This window comes from Botrytis fragariae, assembly GCF_013461495.1.
Source record: "Botrytis fragariae strain BVB16 chromosome Unknown tig00000050, whole genome shotgun sequence".
Taxonomy (NCBI): domain Eukaryota; kingdom Fungi; phylum Ascomycota; class Leotiomycetes; order Helotiales; family Sclerotiniaceae; genus Botrytis; species Botrytis fragariae.
In genome coordinates this window covers 2,477,795-2,496,252 of record NW_023500992.1, presented here as the reverse complement: position 1 = coordinate 2,496,252, position 18,458 = coordinate 2,477,795, and the positions used below count along the sequence as shown (strand labels likewise).

The window sequence follows — 18,458 nt, the reverse complement described above, 5'->3', positions numbered from 1 at the left end:
GATGCTATTATAAGTTTGAAAGCCATCGTGTTCTAAGTCTTTGCGATGCTCGAAAAGTACATACGCACATGAATATTTGTCAATATGTGAGAACGATGTTACCCAGTGCAAGCGATCGGAGACGAAGTAAAATGACTAGGCATCGTTTATTCTGCTTCTTTCTGTGGCAAAACAGCCCTCCTCTGCCCTTCGAATTCACTAAAGAATTCAAAACACCAAAGCCATAAGCCATCGTGATGGAAAGTTTTGTTGTTGATCCACTTGACAATCCAAATGAGTGGGTAGATGCAAACCATACCCAGTATTCGGACCCTTGGAGATTTCCGGAAAGACCAAAGGAAAACGAGGATTCCAAAACTACACAAAGTGGAAGAAACTATACGAAAGGTTCTCCACGGAACTCCATTGCCATTCATCTCTCTGATATTCATACCAAAAAATGATGTTACAAGAGAGAGAGGCAGGAAGATGAAAGCGAGAATCGATAATCTCCCAAGCGAATTCGCTTTATCCAGTGACTTTCTAGATTCCTTCAAGGAAAGGCTCCCAACATTCATCTGCAGAGCGTCCCGAACGTATTGTTCTGATAGACGCCCTTCCCGTAAAGCATTTTTATGTCGTCGCACCATGCTCTTAGTTTTTTGGTTTTTATTGTGCCCATGTCCGATCACACCTTGAGCTATCATTCTCTCCTGATATTCTCTAATGCCCAAAGAAATTTTCTCAAAGCTTTCTATCGATCCTCGAGCCGAATACCACGCACTTAGAAGATTGTCATCTCCATCAGCTCGGGATACGGCTGGAGACTTGGCGGCGAAATTCTGCCCCATGATTGGAGATTCTGACTCATGCATTCAATACTCTCAGAAAAGTACTTCTCTAAGTCTTGAATTATTGGCTCTAAGAGTTCTAGAGGGTTTTGAGCGGCAGACTCGACTTCAGAGCTACTCAGCCTATCCCAAGCGCGGGAGATCTTGGATACGATATCTTTTGTATCATCCTGGGCAATTAAAGATTGGTATTCCTCGTAATAGACGACCACTATTCCCCATTAGTTCAGTGGAAAAAGTCAGCAGTGACAAGTCACAACAAACCCGTCTTACAATCACCATTCTTCAAGCAGTAGACGGTACAGCATGGTTTAAGGCGTGATGTGGTATACTCAAATCCAAATTTTATATGTTGCTCAATCCCATCAAGCTTTCCAGCTGTGAACCAACGAAAAGTGTGCCTTTCTGAATTCAGTAGATAATAGAAAAAGGAGGGCACGACCTTGTAGACACTTCCGAGAACGTCAATCACAACGGGATTGAGTATTGGTGATCGGTGAGATGGACTATGCCAAGGAAAATTACACGTCAAGAAGAGAATCACTCTTGTGCGTGTCCCAGGTGTAATGGTCTTCAGTTTGCTACAGAACAATGAGACGGAATTTTTGGTATTGAAGACGTAGTTGCTAGATTGAGGAGGGACTCCTGCATCAGAAGTAATGTCACTAATGATACCCCAACCATCATCGAATGAAATCTGGTCACTGTTTATAACTTGTTGCAATTCGACATATCTAAACAAATGTTAAGTCAGCTGGCACAGTAACCCGGCTCTCTTGTTGATGAATACCTAGGATCCCAATTTGCAAGTCTCGATAGTTCCTCCAAATACGACGCTTCTGCTTGAAGATCTGGGGCTTGGGGATCCATGTGTGCAAACCCAATTTTTCATGTGCAATAAGAGCATAAAATGTTCTAGATGAATTGAGAGAGCTGTTAGGTTTTTTCCTGATGTGAAAGCTGCGAGATATTCATCTTTCCAGCTTAGTTTTAGCTTTGAGATATGTTGCAAAGAATGAATCTCACGTCATACGTGTCATTTGTGATGCCTAGATATGGTGTATAGACTGATTGGTGATGCTATAATTAGAAACGTCAGTGACACTTTTATCGCGATCTCACATGACAAAATCACCCTCACCCAAGATCTAAATGATCAGTCGCATCAATAGACCTTGAGGCCAATTTCCAGGCCGTGGGAAAATTCTCAAAAAAGTCTTCGCAACATGGTCAAGGTGGTCGTCAACTTCCACGAAGTTCTTTTGTCAAACTGAGGTGGAAGTCTTTGAAGAAATAGGCTCGAAACAATATATTCGACTCGGCCACATTGTCACGTAGCAGCTCTAAAATAGACAACTTTGCAAGCGAAATGTCTCGAAAATTGTATGAGAGGGAAACAAGATGGAACTCTTCATGGTTTTCAATAGCGGATGGTGGCATTTTGTTCAAACTGTGGGCAAGCAAATCGTGATATAATCAACTAACTTAGACTGAAATGCATTATCAACCGAAATAAGATACAAGCGCAATGGATAATTGTGATAGCTACTTGCCTGTCTCTCTTATTCGTTGAGATACTACTTATTAGGCATGTACTCGACGTGGGGCGACAATTCGGAACCACCGTCGTCGTTGCGAACTAGAAAATAATCAAGAAACAAAAGCTCAGCTGTGCCGTATACACAAGCAGGACTTAGTAAGTTCGGGAGCCTTATAATATCTTGAGAAATATGGACAACGTATGACACGTAAAATAAGACCTGACAAGATGGTAGCGAAAGTCTTACATGCAAAGGAGACGGGCACTTGATATGATTTGAAAGAAATGATAAAATTGGGATCATTCTCATGGGTTCATGAACTCGTGCTTGAATACAGTGCAAGAATAGAAGGAAAGACTTCTCGTTGACAATACTGAGATTCAGGGTGAAATAACGACCTGTTCGTTTGGTGTTATTGTGAGTCGATGACAACAGATCTCAACTACAAGATCTTTAATATACAAACAAACGAAACAGACGAAACAGTATAAACATCTACACGACTGTAAGTGCAAAAACCTTTGGATTATCTGTCAAATACTACGTTGATTGTATTGATACCCGATACCTGCTCAGTCCTTGAAGTGTGTCGAGAGAGAATGTTGGGGTTATGGCGGGGTGAAATGTTTTGGACTCTAGCCCTGACAAGCTTGAGTAGTGTTTGGGTAGATGTTTGACAGTCCGTGCAGCTTAGACGGCATTGAAACATTGTTGGTCGCCCTGACAAAAACTGACCCCGGTAACGTTGAACCGAATGTTTTCTAGACTTACCGATACTAGGCATAGATAGACTTTCTTGTTGACAACGAATAACGAATTTATATGCACGTCAATTATCTAAAAAATCTCAGCGGAGCAAAAAGTGAACATCGAAAACCTCTTGTGATTGATATTCTATGAATATTGCGGCAACGATAACATGCTATACAAATCATACGATCAATTTCTCATTACCTCACCAACTCCCTAGACTTGTTCGTCGCTGCTATCATCATTTCAGCCAGTTCAATTTATCCACTACGGTCGAGCGCATTACTCCTGACGAATAAAACACAGCATACAGCATAGCATACGAAACCTGCGACCAAATACAAATAGATACACAGCGAATGCGACGCGTTGAACTATCTGCAAGGCAAGATGGCGGAGGGAGATGATTACACAATGTCGAGTTTGTCAACAATGTCGGAAACCGATTCACGGCCACGAACTGCACGACAGGACTCGGAGAACGAAGCCTTCACATTTCATAATATTGGCGACTTAATGGCAGATAGAAGTGATAACGACGATTCGATATCTATAAACTCACAAGCTTTCGAGCAGAATAATCGAACGGAATCTTACGACCACAGGAATTTACCTACTCTGTCCCCTCCCATTGATAGCAGTGTACTTTATGCACATAGCGACAACGGAGATAATCGAAGTGAAGGTCTGCTGAGTGCCGTGGATGCAAAGGCAATGGAACAACACTTGGATAATGTCGAATCAAGTTTCCTCCCGAGTGTTTCACCGATTGGTAAACATGGTAAGGCTGGTGCCGATGATACATATCTATTTGATGCGGGTCGGAATGGTGAAAATTCCCCCGCAATGGAAACACAAACTCCTAAGAGGAAGACATTTGGAATTAATGAAAATGGGGGCCGTGGTTCTCCGACACCCTCTTCACCTCCCACACCAGATGGTGCATACAAAACTCCAGGCCCTGCCCCTCGATATTCTGTGCAAGGAGAACACGATGATTCGGAACAAATTGGAAACACGACTTCCAACCTCGAAACTCTTTCGTCATCCCCAACAGCCGCAGCCGCTGCAAGAACCATATCTCGAGCCATGTCAATGGCAAGCATGGGAGAGAATTTCGAAACAGCAGCACAATCCACATCACAATCACAGCAACAATCAGATGAGGAAGAGGATATGGAAGCCACACCCACAAGATCGCGCCAAAATTTACGTGCGTTTGTCCAATCGGTGAATGATAACTCAAGCCTACCCCAAGACTCACCGGCTAGGAGTACAAACAAACATTTAACAGTCGATGCCGGTACGACCCCAGGGGCCGCACTTTCAACACGCAATACAACTAGACCCAAATTTCTCACCAGTCGACATTCAAGTCAGCGATCTTCTGTGTCCTCTTTTATTACAAATTCTGAGAACCAAGACGATCGAAGCGATGTGACAGTTGGTGCAGATTATGCTTTGCAATCCGGAGGCGCACTTCCTTCCGGGGGGCTATCTAGAAGTGGAAGCATGACTTTATCTAGGACTATAAGCTTGGGAAGTATGGCATCTGGTATTGACGAGGGCGGTGATTCATTTGGAAGAGTGGAGGGACCATTGGCGACACTGGCTGAAGAAGATTCAATTCGTGGGAGGAGTGAAAATCAGACGAATTCTGCTCCAGAAACACCACGTGCATCTAGTCGACCCATGGATCCACCTACTGATACAATCATTGCACGCCACGTTCGCAATGTCCAAGTGCCCGAATCAATGGCTAAAGACTTTCGTACGAAGCATGGCGTACATACACCTAGCAAGTCGGCAAGCTTTGCGGCATCCGCTCTGGGCCAAAGAACTGGTAAGAATCTGACTTTGAAGGAACAAAGCAGCACGATCGAGAGACTATCTAAGGAGAATTTTGACTTGAAATTGAAAGTCATGTTTCTCAGTGATCGATTAGACAAGCTTTCTGAAGAAGGTGTTAAGGAAATGATATCCGAGAATGTTGAGCTCAAGACAGGCCTAGCCGTCATGCAAAGAGATAACAAAGCTCTTCGTAAAAAGGTAAAAGACCTTGAGAAGCAACTCAAAGATGACGAAGACCGACCATCCACAGCTCGATCAGGTACATCTACCGAAGGAAGTCAGAAGTGGTATCAAGAAGGCGCTTTTGAACGGGAGGAGGAGCTTCTTTACTTACGAGAGAAGGTTGAAGAATATGTCACGGAAATTGAGAGGTTAAGGAATGAAAGTCTTGCTCGGGAAAACGAGAAGAGAAATCTTACAGATTTGGTTCGTACAATGGGTGAGAGGCGAGGTCAAGACATCGAAACGCGTGAAGAAATGGATGTCTGGAAAGATCTCCTTGAGCAAGAAACTGCCCGCAGAGAGCAAAGCGATGATGAGATCAAAGCTCTTCGGGAAGAGATTTTCCGACTGAAATCAGAGACGGCCACCGGAGGACAAGGATTGAATCACACGACCAATATTTACAACATCACAAAGAGACGTGTCGGATCACCTTCGAGATCGAATTCCAATATGTCTGATCGCATGACAGATGATAGGAATGGTACATATAGCTCAGCAAGCACGTTAGCCGAGGAGATTAAACGGGATAATGAACAACTTCGACATGAAAATGCAGAGCTAAGACGAGAAGTCGGAGCACAGACATCAATGCTGACTTCAAGAAACCGCGAGAAAGAACGCCTTTATCAAGAAATCGAGGAGTTAAAGCTTGGCCAAAGGAGAGGTGGTACATCGGTAGCCGGAGAGAGCATATTTGAACGATCAGCATCACGAGCACACGAACGATCATCATCCAGGACTAGTGCGGGTACAAGACAGACGAGTATGAATGAGGCTGAACGGGAAGATTTCGAAAATAAGCAAGCCGAACTTCGAGACAGAATCAACAGCCTCAAAATACACAATCAGGACTTACAACGTGAACTTGAATCTTGTATGGAAGATTTTGAGACTGCTGTCGAGCATAAGAAGGAAGCCGAAGGTCTAGCTCAAGAATTGCAAGAAGCTTTGGATGTCGCCGAAAATGATCTACTCACCATGCAAGCAGACCGAGATGAAGCACTTCAAGGTCAAGAGGAAGCTGAATTGATGTTCGAATCATTACGTAAAGAAGCTCAAGAAGAACTGGATGGTTTTGCTGCAGAACAAGAAGAAGCTAACGCTGAGATTGAACGTCTTTCGGCTGAGGTCGCTGATGAGAAAGAAAACTTCAATGCGTTGCAGAATGAGATGAGAGAGATGAGTGATATAGTTGTTAGGTTGGAGGATGATCACGAGAGGAAATCTAAAAAGATTCAAGATCTTGAAAGAGAATTGGATGAAGCCAATAGAGAACTTGAGGAAATCGAGAAGAATTACGTCGAATCTAACGAAAAGGTCAATCGATTGAATGTTCAGCAAGAGTCGAGTCAAAATGAAATTGCATTCCTTCGAGAAGAACAGGATGGGGATAAGATCAAGATTGGGGATCTCGAGGCCGCTATTCGGAACTTGGAGAATGCTCTTCATGAAGAGCAAGAACGTTCTAGAGAACTTGATGAACGTCTTCATGAGGAAAGACATCAAAGAGAAATTGTTGCTAGTCAAGAAAAGCAAGAAGTTCAACAATTCGTCAATGATCTTAATCGTGAGGCCACGACCGCCAAGGATGAAGCTAGAAGATTACGTAAGAATCTTACTTCAAGAGAAGTGGAGGCTGCAGAGTGGAAACAGAGGCTTATGGAACTTGAGAGTAATCTCAGGGAAGCTCTTGGTGATCTAAATGGTACCAGGTCAAGTCTATTGAATGTATGTTTGCCTTATCTCATTCTTTCATGGGTTCTAAACTAATTTCTACAGTCCATTGCAAAACTTCAACGCGAGCTCGAAAATACCATTCGCGATCTGGACTCCACGAAAGCTTCTCTAGCCGAAAAGGAACGTATGATCAAGCAACGTGATGATCTCTTGGAGTCCCACGCTCTTGAATCTCGCAAATTGGCAGATATGCTAGACAAAGAACGACAAACTCATCGTCTCACCAAAAATCAATACGAAACATCTCAAAAAACATCCTCTCACACAACTCGCACTCTCTCACAACAAGAATCTCGTGTTCTCGAACTCGAAACTTCACGTCAACAAGATAGGAGAAAGATAGCACAGTTAGAAAACAATTTCAAAGAACAACTTACAGAGAGAAATAACTTACTCTTAGGTTTATGGGGTAGACTTTCTAGTCTTTGTGGTACAGATTGGTCTCATAACAATTCCCTCATTAATGGTCGTGCACTTCCATCTCTCGAGGCTGTTTCTACCATGTTCCCAGGTTTCTCAAAGAACCTGTTAGCGGCAGTCAAAACAATCGAGACATTGGTTGGTGATTTTAGAGGAAGAGTCAAGGATCTAGATAGGAGATTATGGAAAGAATACTCGACCCTTGAAAATCGATTTGAGATGCAGACTAAGAAATTGGATAGATTGGAAACGATGGCAAGGAGTGCAGTGCCATTTAGTAGTATGGATAGTCGGGCAGAAGTGGTCAAATTGAAGGATTTGAATAGGTCTTTGAAAACGGAAATCTCGAGTCTAAAGGCTGCCAATGAAGTTAGGTCTGGCGCTTACGAAACTTCTACTTCACCATCACCATCTATTCCCACTGGACCTCGTCGTCGCATTGATAACTCTCTATCCCGATCCTCGACCATGACACGTCACTCATCTGCAGCTTCAAATTCTCGATCTCAATCTCAAGCAAATGGAGAGATGAACACGCCAACGCGGTCAAACACATTAACGCGAGTTGAGAGTAGCACGGGCGAACCAAGAGATGAGGAATATAAACCCGATTTGCGTTGGCAAGTTCGATTACAGGAATTGGAGTACAAGTTGAAGGCGGAAAGAGAAGCGAGGAAATTGGATCGTACGAGTGCGGCGCAGAGATTGAGGGAGAAAGATAGAGAGAATAAGGAATTGCAGGAGGAGATGGAGAGGGGGAGGGTTAGAGGTGATAGGGGAAAGTGAAGGGGATAAGAGGCTTGATAAAGTAGAGAAAAAAACGTAGTAGATTAAGGGAAGGGAGTTCAATGAAGATAGGAAGGGGTATAGGCGTAGGTGAATGGAAAAGGCGAATAGGAAATGGGAATGGGAATATAGAATCACGATGGATATATCAAAGAGATGGTATAAATGGGCAGGCAAGCAGACAGAATGGCGTTTTCGGCTTTCGTGGTATCTTTCTGAGGGGTATGTAGATACGTACGCTGTATGTATGTATGTAGCACAGCAAGCACAGCGCGGCGCATGGCGTTTGGCGTTTGATGAATGTTAGGTGTGGATGTAGATGTGGATGTAGATGTGGATGTGGATGTGAGGGTGAGGGTGGGGGTGAAATGTGAATGCGAGAGGCAGACAGTACTCATACTCGTGCTCATACTCGAATGAGAGAGGAAAGGAAAGGAATGAAATGAAATTTAATGAAATTCAATGAAATGCAGATGATTATCTATCCATCTATCTATGTATCTATAAGATGTGGAGTATAATACTCAAGTCGGTATAGGCAGTATTGTTGATATGATTCGAGCCGAGTCGAATACAGTTGAATACAGTAGAGTAGAGTAGAGTAGAGTAGACTCGTGTGTTCCTATCCTATCCTATCCTATCCTATTCTGTAATAGTAATAGTAACAGTAAAAATGAAAATACAAATAAGAATAAGAATCATAGTAATCCATTCACTCATCTATCCACTCATTAACTCATCCACTCATCCAACCATCCATCCAACCATCCATCCATCTATCCATCCATCTATTAATAACACTCACCAACGTAGATACAAACAAAGGAAAGAGGATCATTTATTTATTCATTACTTACATGAGTAGTTGAGATTATTTAGTTTTCGTTGGACCGCTTAGATAAGCTTAGATTAGATTAGATTAGCTTGGTTAGTTAATTGGAAGGGAGGAAGGGAGGGAGGGAGGAAGGTTCTAGGAATTTGTGATTCTTTTTATGAAGAAGATAAGGGGTGTGTTGGTGGGTGGGTAGATAGATAGGTAGATAGGTTGTTGAATATATAGGTAGATAGATAAATAGATAGATAAATAGATAGATAAATAAATAGATAAATAAATACTAAATATATATATCAAGATTGTAAATCTTCATTTCTCAACCAACTACCAACTCTCCCTCGCTTATTATCCATTCTCCCAATCATACAAGGCACAAGACAAGAGCTACGCAATACTTGTTAGTTGATTCACTCGTCAACTTCAAAACCATAAAAAATTCGCATACATCTAAACTTTCAAGCTAATCCATTTCATCTCATCTCATCTCATCATTGAGATTCTTTCTATCTAATCTATGGGTATAATCACAGCAAGTACCGTACTCATCTCCTTAATTTTCGCTATCTTCGCTCGTCACAAAGATAATCATCGCTCGAAAATCAAGACAAAAACATCCCCCTTTATCTCTTTTTCGCTCTTTTATCTTCTTCTCTATCAACCGTCTCCATCTGTCCCGGTCTAAAAACTCGTTCTCTTCAAGATTCCCAAAATTTCAATACCAAAAAAACGCCCCGACTCTTTGTTCGAGTCATTTCCATTACACCATTCGCCACCCGCTTGAGATTCCTCAAAAACGCTATTTCACATGCCATGCGCATGCAATTCCCTATGCCAGTCATGTTCCCAGCCGAAAAGAATAAAAGCCCTATTCCATAAAACGAAACGAACATCAAAGAAACCTCCTCACTTCACTCCACAACCATCTCTCCCTCGCTCCTTTTCTCAAAAATCCCCTCACAAGAGATCCTTCACAAATCCCAGATGCGCTCTGTTATCATTGGAGACTCGTGCGTACTCCAACAATAACCTCAACACATAAATTTGCATATCCTCTCTCCTCAATACTTTATTCGCCCACTCTTGTCCGGCCATTGCAATCTTCTCCGCTTCCTCATCGTGTCCTTCCGTTCGAAAGTTCTCTCCTTCGTAACCTAGGAAATATTGCATGATACCGTAGAAGTCCATAAATCTATTATCCATTGGTACGAAATGCTTCCAAGCAATAAGTCGTGAATCATGCCATTCGCGGAAAATAGTGGCTTTGATTGGTAAACTCGAAGAAAGTAAAAAACCTCGATATCTTCCCGAGAAAGAATTGCCATCAATGTCAGGAATGTACTTATTCTTGAATTGTCGACTCATTTTTTGTCCTTCCTTGATCGAGAAATATGGATCTGTATAAGGACAAGTCCCATCGTTTCGATCTTCATTACACATCAATTCGATAAATGCTGTATCAGACCATTCATTTACCCAATCTCCCAATCGATTTTCTTGTTGCGCACCAATATTATATATCGAAGTTGGAAGGGCGAAATTGGGAGGAATAGTTTCCCAAGATTCGGCTCGCGATACTGATGTGTGATTCGTCATGGAGACGAAGCGATGTCGTTGAAATCCTTTCCAATTATCTTCTTTGTTTCGACCTCCGGTAGCGACACCTCTCCAAATGGCTTTATTTAATTTTTGATGCCAAGGAACTCCATGATCATCACCACCTGTAAATCTCTCCTCTTTCACCCAATACATTGGTGCCGGCAATAGAATTTCGTTATTTGTTGGAAGTTTGGAACCACCGAAAAGAGGATATAATTCTTGAGTGGAAGAAATTGAGAGGGGATTGATCATCATTCCATGAAGAGATTGTAAATCTGGTTGATGACAAAAATCGGCCGAGAGACTATAATTCGAAACATAACCTTTAAAAGTATGCAAAGAAGAATGAGCCATAGAAATAGCAGGTGTTTTCGAAAAGTCAGTCATCACTTCGGCTCGACGTGCAAGACTATCTGGATGGCAACCTCTGGTAGCAATTTTCCAATATGGACCTATTGAAGTCAATTAACCAGACACGAATCGATCATCGGCTCCACATACCTGAAGTTTCCCATTCTCTTGTCGGTGCGTCTGGTTCCCCACTTCCGGAACGTCTTGGAGCAGGCAAACTTCCATAATCCTGCGATACTACACTGACATCTGCAAGTTGCCTAGTCGCTCTTTCAACTTCCATGTTCTCATTAATCAATTCCCATTGAGCCACCATTCTTGGCTCATCCATAGCATTGAGTGGAATATCCATATCCGGTAAATCTTTTTGTATGGTTCCAATCAATTGCAACCAGATTTGTGTCCAGAACCAATCACTGTCTGTCGTTGCGTTACCATTTCGAATACTTATAACCATGCCAGCGTCTCTAGCTTGCGTTCTCATTCTTGCTGGAGTCACTCCCCAATATGGACCCAAATCATGATATATTTGATCAAAGAAATCCTCTACCATGACGGCATCATTGTCTTGGGCAAATTTAAACCATGCATCAAATCCTGGGGGTGGATGTCTCCCTCTTCGTTTGCGATACTCTGCCGCGGCAGCATTAACATCATGACTTTCTTTTTGCAATAATTCATCAAAAGTCTTTTCTGCATTGGCGATTAAAGTATCGATAGGATGTTCCTGCTTTGGCTTGGAAATGGGTAATTCGTTATTGGAAAGAGATTCTGAGTATGGCGTGGAAGATACTTTTGATGTTGGAAGATCGGAGGAAGATACTTTTGATGTCGGAGTATCAGGTACTGTGGGGGTTATATATGTGAAAGAAGACGATTCTGATGAACTTCGAAAGTAAAAGACCAGTAGAAGAATTCCTATTGCGCCAATGATATATCGTAGGAAGCCTCCAGCTCTTCTAGGAGGGCCAGGGTAAGTCATTAGAATGGGTGAAGACAATGGCATTCTTCACTGATGATGTGTGATATTGTGAGAGAAATGATTGGGAAAGGGAACAGGAACGAGGATAGAAATTGGATAATGGTCGACCAATTGTCGAATCGAAAGCGAAATGGCAATGGCAATGGCAATCGTAATTGGAATGTTCGATCTTGAATCTGGACCCTGAATGTGAGTGGATAGCTTGGAAATTCGCGATGGCCCGAAGCTATCAGATGGCGTTTGCGGGAGGATCGGGGGTAGCTTAGATTTTGTATGGAAATCTAACTCGAGTCGGAAAGGACGGCGTGAAAAATAAAGACAATTTTGAAAAGGACGTTTGAGAAAGTGTTTACAGTTAGACGATGGAAAAAAGAAAAGAATGTAAAGGATGATGATATCCAGTGTAGAGTGAGTACTGGAAGTGCGTAAGACGAGTGAGGAAAAGAGTGAGAGAGATAATCTTGATTTGGTGGATATTGATCAATTGACTTTCTGGTTCATTCGCTCATTCTTTCCTGGTACTTTCTAGTGTGAAGGTGCCGCGTTGACAGCTGCAATTAAGTGGAGATGGGATGGATAGAAAGGAGAAGAGAGAGAGAGGGGGGGGGGAGAGACGATCGATACGATACTCAAGGAATGAATGAATGAATGATGAGTAAATGATGAAAAAATGATGAAAAAATGATGAAAAAATGAATGAATAAATGAATGAATTGAGTATAGTTTTTTCCCTCTCAAATCCCTTGAAAGTTTTATATCATGATCGTTTCGTGATTTTGGATCGACGTGAAATTTTGATATCGCGAGTCGAAAGAAGTATGTGTCAGGCGTAAGTTGGAAGAGCACGGGCGATATGACGACTATCCATTCATTTGGGGATGAGTGTGATTTTGTATTATTTTTGAAAGAGTTTGAAGATGGAGAAGTGTAATGTTTCTTCTCCACAAAGAAATTGATCCAGTTTTCCAATCATGTAGGGTGGATAAATGGAAGGAGGAAAATGGAAGGAGGAAAATGGAGAGAGGGGACTGAAGAGAAGAGAAGAGAGGAGAGAAATGAGTGTCTGTGTGTATGTATGTGGTAGAGGAGAGAAGCAGAGAGGAGGACTAGAGAGGAAAGAAGGGAAGAAGGGAAGAAGGGAATCGTAAATTGATCAAGATTAAGAGCCAGGGAAGAGGGGAAAGCTTCCAAACAAGTGGATACAAAAGAAGGGAACAGGATGAGATGGATGATGAGATGGATGATGAGATGGATGATGAGATGTGAATGAAGGTTTCCTTAGATGCCCATTTTCAACCGTTACCGTTACTCTCTCCTCTCTCCCTCTCTCTACTCTCTACTCTCTACACAAATTAAATAATAAACAAGAAAAGGTAAAAGGTAAAAGGTAAAAAAGATGAAAAGAGGGGTTATCCTGGATGATTCTTGGGGTGATTACGATTAACCGTTTGATTGATTGTTTTTTCTTAGGGTGTGCTTCAGATAGATGAAGCAATGCTGGTTCCCTTCCCATTGATCTTCATGATCTTCTATTTCAAAAGGCTTATTAGTTGCAGAGCCTAGTACCGGTCGGTATTTGATGGATGGATGGTGTGGTGTGATGTGATGTGACCTGGATGAATTAACTAACACAGAGTCAATGTGCGCTGTGTTTGTTTGTATTCCAATGTGAGATCTTCCTTTGACGGCCATATTAAGGGAAGTATCAGCCAATGTAGGATCCGTATATTAAAATGATATAAATGATATAAATGACACTCGTTATACACGAACACAAACACAAACACACATCCATGTATTTCCCTCTTATTCCTAATTGATTCATTTTATTTTCATATCCATCTTCTTAATTCCCCTACCAATCATGGCATGTTGATCTCCTGGATTCACATCATCTCTCGATTCGCTACTCTTCCTCAAACACACCTATCTAGACATGAATATCCATTTCATCCCATGTGCATAACCTGGTCACCACCCGACGTTGAACAAATACCATTGAGGCTTAGAATCTTTCCCATGAAAAGCCTTGAACCGGCGTTGTTTGGTGTCAGGGGAAAAAGAAAAGTCGTGCAGGTGCAGGTGTAGGGCCAAGGAGATGGACGTTGTGGGGGGAATTGCTAAGGATAATCATTGGGTTATGCATTTAATTATTTAATTATATGCGAGTGGCCAGGTTAATGTGTATGGTATATAGTGTATAATATCGTGTGTAATATCGTGTATAATATCGTATACAGAGTAGAGTATCAAGATATTTTCATCAATTCATGACTCCTTTTGAAAATCCATCTACATTGTACAATCTACATACCAGGAACGATACCATACTTTGGGTAATTGCCTGATAACCTTCTGCGGATATTCTTTTATGGGGGCAAGCCCCCAAACCCCCGTCCTCGCTGCGCTCGATCAGAATGGCCTGGGTTATACACAACCGGATACACAACCGGTAGGTACAGTAGGTAGTTGTCGATACCATTTGGATGATTACAATAGAAAATCTTACAATCTTACAATCTTACAATATACATAAAGCATACACATCCATCGAGAATCCCCTCAATACCCAATATCTACCTACTAATCCCCAATGATATTCCCTCCTTTCTACACATTAGTCCCCCGTCAATCCCCCATCACTGATCAACATCAAAACGTTACAAACTTACCATTGATACCTCTTCTCTTCCTTCTCAATGGTCCTCTCTCTCCCCTCTTGAAACTCAATATGAATCAACCAATCATTTTTTCCTTTTCTCTTTTCATCTCAACCACTCAATTCGTGGGAAGTCATAATGGATGACGAATCTTTAGTCTGTAGTCTGAGTCCTATTTTATTAGCTACATAACGTTATTGTATCTACTTGACGATTGGGAAGATTTTCATTCATTCCATACAATTGTAACCTCTCAATTCCATAATTCCAATTCATCCCATCATTTACATTTCTCTTCTCTTCTCTTCTCCTCTCCTCTCTTCCTCTCTTAATCCTACATATCTAGAACATATACCCCCAAACCACATCAAACCTTCATCTCCCAACGCATCAACCCGTATATTAATCCCGAGGTAAAGTATAGCATAACATAGCATTACTGAAACCAAACAATCCATCTAAAAATAATCTCATCCAAACTTCCATCACTCCCGACATCTCTCGCAACCCAAAATAAATCAAGCTTTCCCTTTCTTCCCTTCCTCGTTTCACCATCCCATCCCGTCAAATCAAGCATTAATCATGGCATCAACACCACAGCCATCCCATCCTATCCCATCCCATCCGAATTCTTTCCGAGCAATGTTTGTTTCGTAAGGTTACCTCTATCTCAATCTACACTTCACCTTGCTTGCTTGTAATTGAATGCATCTCTTCGTGTGACAATCGATGACGGGATGCGATCTAGACCTTTGGATTACTTGTGGTAGGTACTGCGGAGGGTGTATACATACAATATAGATATGTATGGATGGCTAAGTACATGAAATGTAACGTGATACAATGCCACACAATACACACAAAAATCTTAAATTTCGATGTTTGTTTGATATTTGATATTTGCTATGTCTCTAGATAGTAGATAGGGATGGTTTATCAAACAGGTGAGTTAGAATTTCATGGATAGATGAAAGAAAGAAGGCAGGGAGACTTTTATAAGTGTGAACGAGAAAAACATTCTGTTCAATGATTATTAGTCGGTAGTAACCTACCTAAATGATAGTGATGGTGATATCTTTTCAATGTCACAAACTATCGGCCTTGAATTCTAGGCTGAAACGTATCACATACTCATGTATTCACGTATTTGCTCATATACGGTATATATAAAGTATTTATCATATCATATCATTTCCTATCCTATCCTATCCTATGAATTACAATCATATTATTCTCAATACTGATTTCTATTTATTGATATTTATATGTATTTCATATTAGGGATTGTAATCATAATCGTGATTCTCTTCTTATTTACACTAACTCTACTCTACCGACTCTACTCAGATAGTACTACATAATAATATAAATATATACCTCCCTCTTAAGTTTCATTCATTCATTATTTATTATCGATATCCTACATATTCAATGTACAATGTACGATATTTGATATTTGATGTATGATGTATGACATCTGATGTTTAAAGTATATATGGTAAACTTCCCAAGATATTCTACATGCTAGGCACCATATCCTACATACCTTATCATTTCATGTCCTCGCGCGAGAAATATGTAAGCCGTGGATATTTTTTGTTTGAAGTTGGAGGGTTTGAAGTTGGAGGTTGGAGGTTGAGGTTGAGGTTGGAGATGTGTGTTTATTTTCATATTCATGGGGAGGTAGGAGAAAGTAGGTAGTAAGTAGTAAGTAGTAGGTAGAGAGTAGTAGGTAACAGGCTGTGTGTTTTAGATCTTAGATCTCGATTCTAGACTCTCACTCGAGATTCTTGGTACTGCTATATATATTATCTAAAGTCGAATTTGCATGCTTTTCTTTCGACTCTTCTTTCGACTCTTTAGTTGGGGTTTTTCGGGGGGTTCTCATCGCGTTTTGCATAATAAATGCTGGGACAAGGAGTGGTTTTTTCACGTGGTTTGATGGGGATGTGATGATGAGGATAGGGCGATGAAGTGGGAGAAGGGGATGAGGATGAGGAGGGAGATGAGGATGACGATGAAGATGGGGAGATATATAAAAAATAGGTAGTAGCTATATATACCTACTACACATGAAGATAGTCTCTCGTGTACTAGTTTCTTTCTATAGGTTCTAGAAACAAGCGCGAGGGCAACGAATTATCACCTAGATATATTACTATACACTCTCTTTACTATCTATCATATTCCCTTCTCATTTTCCAGTGTGTCTAATTTAACCGTTCTTCTCATTCTCATATTGCGTTTTATTTTCCTTTACGTTATCTGACTACCACTGTGTAAGAAATATCCATGCTTTATATAAAGAAAGAGAGTTAGAGAGATGACAGATATTGAATTCAATTCGAAATCTAAAAATCTACGGATTGAGTTGGAATTTTATTTCTACATCTACCACACATATACTCACAAGACTTGACTGATTAAGCGGCCCAAAAAACAAAGCGCTGACATCAGTCTCATTCGAAGAGTATTTCAAATCGGTACGCACACGAGGTTCATTCCAGGGCATCGTGAGGCCCTGGTGAACTTTTGATCATGACTAAAATCTACATATCCTTCCTGAAATCACCAGAAGCTGGAGTTACTCTAAAGTTACTAGTGAGGTAAGACAGATGCGGAAATACTAAAGTTCAACATGCGATGTGAGGATGATTTCGTAATTACTATACGGTAGTCTTGCTGTAGCTAATAAGGAGTACAATACGTACAGTAATAAATAAAATAACTAATAATATTTACATCCATATATATTACATCAAAATGGCTATACTGAAGATATGAATTCCCGTATTTCAGTATATTACTAGTGATATTCGATATTGCTAAAATATGGAATACTCTCAGTGATATATAATTCAATGATAATTAACGAAATATCTTTATAAATATTGATACGTACCACTAGAGTGGGGCGTAATTGAAGTACGGAAAATACTAATTACAACACTGGTCCCGGGTTCAGTGATCGGATCCTCATTTTTTTCTAGCTAGATGGAAAATCAAAGACTTATCTATTTGAGGCTATGTATTGCCATAGGCACCTACTCTCCATCGCGTAGTTTTGAATTACCCAAGGGCTCAAGGAGAGTAGTAGTATCTTGATTCCCTAGCTTTGAATGTTCTCACGCTTTCTTATCTTCCTCTCCTCTTATGTAGGGCTTTCCCCTCTATCAATGCTATTCACTCGGCTAGACGCATATCACGTAGATTGACATTCCGTGAATTAATGGCTCAACTTCTAGCTTTTACTCCAATTCTTCTAGGAAAGAGTGTCTGATACTTGATTATTATGATCGGCTTCTTCCTCTAGAATATAAATATTAACAATAATTAGATGAGAGACCGTATACAAAACATGAGATGATAATCCAAATAAGCGACAGTGAAAAGGGGATTCGTGAATCATTTTAGCGAAACCCATAATCAAAAAACGAGATTTCCATTGCCGTCTCGGAATCGAAGAAGGATAAATCAAGAATTGGAAAAATTCACTGCTAACATCAGTGTGGTGTTACGGATCACGCTTGCTTGTACTTTTCGATGAAAGGGATATTGACAGTAGGTAAACATGTTCATATACAAGTCGTCTCAAATTAGCTTGCCATATAGCAATAAAACATTAACCCTAGGTGTCATAGGGTCTGTCACAAACCGAGTTTTCTTTTTGAATAGACAGTTACCTGATGTTACGGTGTGAACATAGGTTCAAGTCAAAGGCCTTTGTGGTCCCATTTAAGCGAAAGCGAAGGCTGGCTCTTTCAATAGCCCTTATATAAGGGCTATTCCATTCGTAGTTAGCTAGCTTATGAGATTGAATACACATTGACAATGAGACCCTACATTTAGGTTCTACGTCTTCTGTGTTCCACTCAAACCAACATTTACGACCTT

General features: G+C 40.9%; 3 protein-coding genes across 3 annotated transcripts; 1 reads left to right on the top strand and 2 right to left on the bottom strand.

Moving 5' to 3' along the window:
- Positions 1–763: 763 nt before the first annotated feature.
- Bfra_004759sa (uncharacterized protein) lies at positions 764–1,700 on the bottom strand (the record flags this gene model as incomplete). Its single annotated transcript, XM_037335155.1, has 3 exons — positions 764–1,041; positions 1,095–1,564; positions 1,621–1,700. 3 exons carry the CDS (start codon positions 1,698–1,700, stop codon positions 764–766), a joined length of 828 nt encoding a protein of 275 aa, XP_037193689.1.
- A 1,811-nt stretch (positions 1,701–3,511) lies between these two features.
- Bfra_004758 (putative anucleate primary sterigmata protein b protein) lies at positions 3,512–8,140 on the top strand (the record flags this gene model as incomplete). The annotated part of the gene is made up of 2 exons (XM_037335154.1): positions 3,512–6,925; positions 6,977–8,140. 2 exons carry the CDS (start codon positions 3,512–3,514, stop codon positions 8,138–8,140), a joined length of 4,578 nt encoding a protein of 1,525 aa, XP_037193688.1.
- A 1,789-nt stretch (positions 8,141–9,929) lies between these two features.
- Positions 9,930–11,928, bottom strand: Bfra_004757 (putative glycosyltransferase family 90 protein; the record flags this gene model as incomplete). The annotated part of the gene is made up of 2 exons (XM_037335153.1): positions 9,930–11,023; positions 11,073–11,928. 2 exons carry the CDS (start codon positions 11,926–11,928, stop codon positions 9,930–9,932), a joined length of 1,950 nt encoding a protein of 649 aa, XP_037193687.1.
- Positions 11,929–18,458: the final 6,530 nt, after the last annotated feature.